The 5,333-nt window shown below is 44.4% G+C and overlaps 1 protein-coding gene and 1 pseudogene across 1 annotated transcript; one reads left to right on the top strand and one right to left on the bottom strand.

Annotated features, from left to right (window-relative positions):
- Positions 1 to 200: 200 nt before the first annotated feature.
- On the bottom strand, positions 201 to 2,235 carry LOC136534081 (ALA-interacting subunit 1-like; annotated as a pseudogene).
- Positions 2,236 to 3,129: 894 nt separating this feature from the next.
- On the top strand, positions 3,130 to 4,988 carry LOC136534079 (uncharacterized). The gene is made up of 5 exons (XM_066526559.1): positions 3,130 to 3,381; positions 3,732 to 3,797; positions 3,961 to 4,224; positions 4,465 to 4,545; positions 4,632 to 4,988. The coding sequence occupies exons 1-5, from the start codon at positions 3,130 to 3,132 to the stop codon at positions 4,986 to 4,988; spliced, it is 1,020 nt and encodes a 339-aa protein (XP_066382656.1).
- The last annotated feature ends 345 nt before the right edge of the window (positions 4,989 to 5,333 follow it).

Here is a 5,333-nt window from a genome sequence, read left to right as displayed (position 1 = left end):
AGCATGTTCAAGAGATGCAAACACATATGTTGCTGGCCTCCTAGTATTTGCGTCTCAACATTCACAGAACTAAGAACGTTTTACTTAATCTAATATAATAGAAAATGCATCTGCATCTGATAGAAACAAACATTATACCTTGGCTTAATCATGTAGAGAACACAAAAAACATGCAAGGAAAAAGGCAAAAACCACCAACATCAGATATGCGACCCAATAAACTTATTTTTTGCCTCCATCCAAGATGTAGTTGAAAGGACCAGTGCTTTGACCCTCCAAAACTGTATGTGTTATAGTTTTCTGTATAACCACTGGGAGTTGATCATTTTCCATAATTCTGTCTCAATTCTTCCATAGAGCTTTCTGAAAGTTGAGAGGGCAGCAGTTTCTCATCCAAACAATGAGATTTTCGTGCTCACTTATACTAAACAATTGACAGATAAGATGGAAAGACAATTAATTTAAATTAGATCAAAACTAAGAAGAATAGATGAAATGGAGTATGGTGAAATTTAACTGTTGAACACAGAAACTCTCTCACATATACCGGTATGCTCCTTTAGCTTAGCACCACCTATAATTTCCGTTCTGAAAGGTTTCTGGGATAAACATCACTGCCAATTTTTTGTTCTTGTCACTCTGCCAAGCTATATCCTTTTTATTCACTTCAATAGCTTTCTTGTTGCCGAAATTGTATATGTATCATTGAACAAACTCAAGCACGAGGCCACATGGAACGATGGAGCACCATCAGCACCATAAACTTCAGGCTCACAATCTTTTGTCAAGTGTACAACCTCTTTACCGCATTGTTTATCACTGCGACTTTTCACGTACCTTGGAAAAGATCAAAGAATGCAAAAAAAAAGGTGTGAATGTCAGCATAATTAAATTCTACTGACCTGACATCATCAAAGTCAATTATAGTTTCAATGTCCGGGCTCCCTCTAATGGCAGGACATAAAAAATCATTATGGTATTTAATGCAACGATATCTGGTTCAATATGCCTGTTAATGCAGTACTAGATGCAAAAAGAACTGGAAGCAATTACGGTTTTTTTGGATAGAACATTTGGTTCAAGAATGTACCGTCGATGGTTTTGATAGAAGTCACCGATCTGTATATATTTGAATTGGGCTCTTCATATGCTTCGGCACCTAATGACATACACCAACCATTAGTTCACTACAAATTCTTCTGATAAAAATATGAAGGATTGTACTAAGAGCACAAGCAATAATAAGGGCAACTTTTGCTGGCATACTCACAGTTAGAGTTCTTGTGCATGATTGTCCGTCTTAGTGTCCTGAATGAACCCAACTTTATCAGCCAAGGGCACACAACTTGTATCATATCTATGTACCAGCTCCACAATCTACATTGCAGTCAAGTGACAGACTAAATAAATGCAGCAGATAATAGAAAAACAAATGGAAAGTGTAGTACGAACATATTTTTTTAAAACATAGTACAAACATATTTTGATATACCTCTTGTGACGCAGAAAGCGATGCCCAGACCAATTGGGACAAATAGGATGCCAACCAGTAAGAAGGTAGAAATGACCTGTGCTCATGAAAGGTACTCATAAGTCTAACTGATAATATAGCAAACATTCATCTGAAAACAAAACAATAGTGGTGAGAGGGCAAGCTAATTACAATTGATGGAGTTAGCAGTGGTTTGCATGCTGGAAGCTCCTGCTGCGTAAACTTAGAATCTGCACATAGGAAGGGGCCGAGTCTTATGTACAGATTATGTTGCACTCACCATTTTATACAGATAATATTAAACCCTGAAATATCCTCGGATAACACAGCATACATTTGCAAGACAAACGAAATAAAAAAGGGGGGCAGGGGCAAATACATTTGGGCTTATTGGATTTCTTTGAGTCGTCCTGCATTTCCAATGGATCCATCTGCACTAGCAACAAAGTTGGGGCAAGGAGTTAGCAAATTCACTGCAAGAAGCAGACAAAATTAACCAACTAGAAATGATTGGAATTCCGGGAGTCGAGAAACTAAGAATTGTCAAAAGGCAACCACAAAAACTTGAAGTCGTGTTAGTTGACTAGAGGGGTTATTTCGGGACCCACAGGGTCCTAAACAGTTGAGAAAAAAGATAATTAATGATAGAGAAAGACCGCGCTCATGACTGCTTTCGCGGCCGCTTTACCTTTGTTGTCCCTGTCTATCTATTCTATAAGCCACGATTATGCGACGATACTGACATCGACAACCCTACCAATTAGGATCACGGGTTTGTACAGCGGTCGCAATGAACATGAAGATCACGACGTCTCAACCTAATCGCGCACGAGGAACGGAATTCCATGGCCACATGCGTCCGGAACCCCCAAGGAGACAGCAGAATCGCGATTAATCACGTCCCCTATAATGAGATCAAACACGACGAGACGTTTGGCCGCAATCATGGGGACATGCAAGGACGACTAGGGGGCGGAATCAAATGAACCGCTCGCGGGTTCGGAGCGGCGAGGTGGGTTGGGTCCATCGGGGGGCTTAGCCGGGGAGGCCTTCGATTGTCCGGACGGGGGAAGCAGGAGGAGGATGAGGAGGAGAGGTCCGGCGGGGGAAAATGGTGGTGGAGAGCAGAGAGAGCGACGGCGAGAGACCCCGACGAAACGTCGTGAGGACGAAGAGAGAGAGAGAGGGGAGTGGTCGCGTGGCATCCGATGAGATGCGTGGGCCAGGCCTGGACAAATGGGCTATTTTTCGCAGATTGGGCTGCCTTCAAATCATGGCCCACTAAAGAGTAAATCCGCAGACGAGAAGAGGCCCAATGGGTTGCAGTATTGCAGGAGGAGTTGGCATTCAGCCTGTGCACTCGAAAAAAAAAAGCAAATGCAGAGAACGAAGGTCTCCTCGGATTCTGCTCCCACCATTAAACTCTCCAAATTCCCAACGCGTCCGCGATTTTCATTATCTCTGTCACCGAGGCGCCAGTTCTTCCGGTCATTGATTAACACTACGTCACTACTATATAGTCTAGTATCCAGTATATATAGAGAGAGAGACATCCCCAGGCTGAACACCGTCGGTCGTCTCATCTTGCAGCAGTAGGTGTTGGATTTGCAAAGCTTCCCCGGCGAGGGAGTGAAGCCATGGCCAACGGCGGCATCAAAATCAAGGTCGCCGTGGACAAGGCGCGGAACCGCGTCCTATTCGCCGATGCTTGCTCCGCCTTTGTCGAAGTGCTGCTCAGCTTCCTGACGCTGCCACTCTCCGCCGTGCGGCTCGTCGCGGGCCCATCGTCGCCCGGCTGCCTCTCGACGCTCTGCCAGGGCGTGAGCTGCCTCAGTGAAAGCAAGCTGCTGAGGTTCGACGCGTGCCAACGACATGCTTCTCCATCCTCGGTATGATGATGAGTTCAGGTTGGTTATCTCATCCCCGCTGTCTCTGTTGCGTTCTAGTATATCCAAAACTGGCCCTGACGTATCTAATTCGATAAAAAAAAGTCGTATTTGGTGCCCCACGCACAGGAAATATGCGTGCAACTGGTACCTTACTATCGTCAGGAGTGAGCCGAGTCTACAGGGGCACGGCTCGGACTGCAGGTGTGGGCAAAGTCATGGCCTGAGTGGCGCATGTGTTCAGCCGAAAAGAAGGCGCGGGGAAGTTCGTCAACGGAAACCTGCGGTTTGTGATCAGTGACGACTTAGTGATCAAGACAGCATCCACTGCCAATACACTCTTGCTGCTTCAGAGAATCGATTCTGGCACGATTGACCACAGATTTGAGCGGATTGAAGTGTGTATAGGCTGGACGGAGGTAAGCAAGTATTTTTGACCGGGCAGAGTAAGTTGTAAAGCACTGACTAAATGGCATTGTTTTGATTAATTGTAATCTGGACTTCTGTCAAATCGGTTGTATCTATGTTGATAGGCCTCTTTTTCATCGAAGACTGTATTCACTGATACCTTCCCTATCCAAGAAAACTGAAGTTCGCACGACAGTAAAGTTGGACATTCCTCCAAATTATATTCAGCATCCGACCGATGAAGAAACTGATGCTTCACCACAGTTTAGCATCAAGGTGTTCTACGACAGGCACGAAAAGAAAGTCATGTACGCTGAATGCAAGCATGAGTTTGTGGACCTGCTCCTCAGTTTCTTGGTTTACCCAGTGGCTTGTGTGACCAAGAACCTTGCAGGAACTTCTCATCTCGGATGCAGTTTGGACAATCTCTACGGCAGTGTTATTGATCTAGCGCGAATAGCGCGCTAGGAGGTGCCGGTGCCTACTATACTAGAGAGACGTTGCTTGACCCCAGCATGAACCCTTTTAGTCACTCTGGTTCTGATGTCACAAGGTGGTTCTGCCTATGCCGTGTTCCCTCTTGCGGCTGCCGCAGGCATGAGAACTGCACTTGCCTGCAGTTTGTCAAGGACGCAACATACATTGTAGATGACGATTTACTTATCTACCAGGCTTCAGGCAATGGTGGTTATGAAGCACTGGTGTAATAACGGAAAAGATAGGTTGTTGGAGATGGACATTGAAATCAGTAAGCAAGAGGTAAGCTGCTTTCTTTATATCCTTTCAGTTACTATACCATTCGTGGAGGGCTCACTTTGCTGTTACCGTCGATGTATATCTCGCAGGCTGTCGATCTGCTGAGAGCAGCCTTGACTTCCAAGACGGCTCGGACGGACGTTTTCAAGAGCAAGCTGGAGGATAAGTGCAAACTTTCGCCAAGGCCCCAGCAAAACCATTTTCAGATCTTTGTGAAGCTGCACACGGGTAAGACTATAACACTGGATGTTGAGAATGGTGACACCATTGCCACTGTGAAGCACAAGCTCGATGAGAAAGCAGGACTACAACTTCCAGCGGGCTATCCATATCAGTTGGTATACGGGAACAGGCTTCCGGACTCGAGCACGATTGCGGATTGCAAACATTGGCAAGGGATCCACCATCCATTTTGCAGTTTACATGGGTGGTGGAAATTGATTTGATGCAAAATTTCATGTTCTGGATTTATCTCCATGTATAAGCTGTAGGCTTGGTACTTGTTGGACTTTGCCAGCTTTATCCTTATTTTTCTCAATATTTTGTTCTGCCTTCTGCCAGCTGATTTCGCTTTTGTTTAAAGCCTGATTTCGTTTGTTATATGTCATTAGTTTTGTCCTAAGTCAAACCATTAATCTAAAAAAAATCAGTATGTGTTAATTACAACATAAGATATATATGTTTTAGATTCACTATGAAAATATTTTCATAATATCACTACTATAGAACAGACTTTAGAACGATGTCCCAATTTGTCATTAGCCTCGGCATTTTTTTTTTCCTCCGGGACT

Source organism: Miscanthus floridulus, unplaced genomic scaffold (genome assembly GCF_019320115.1).
Source record: "Miscanthus floridulus cultivar M001 unplaced genomic scaffold, ASM1932011v1 os_1471, whole genome shotgun sequence".
Classification (NCBI taxonomy): domain Eukaryota; kingdom Viridiplantae; phylum Streptophyta; class Magnoliopsida; order Poales; family Poaceae; genus Miscanthus; species Miscanthus floridulus.
The sequence above is the reverse complement of the archived record's forward strand: the minus strand, read 5'-3'. Positions and strand labels throughout refer to the sequence as shown.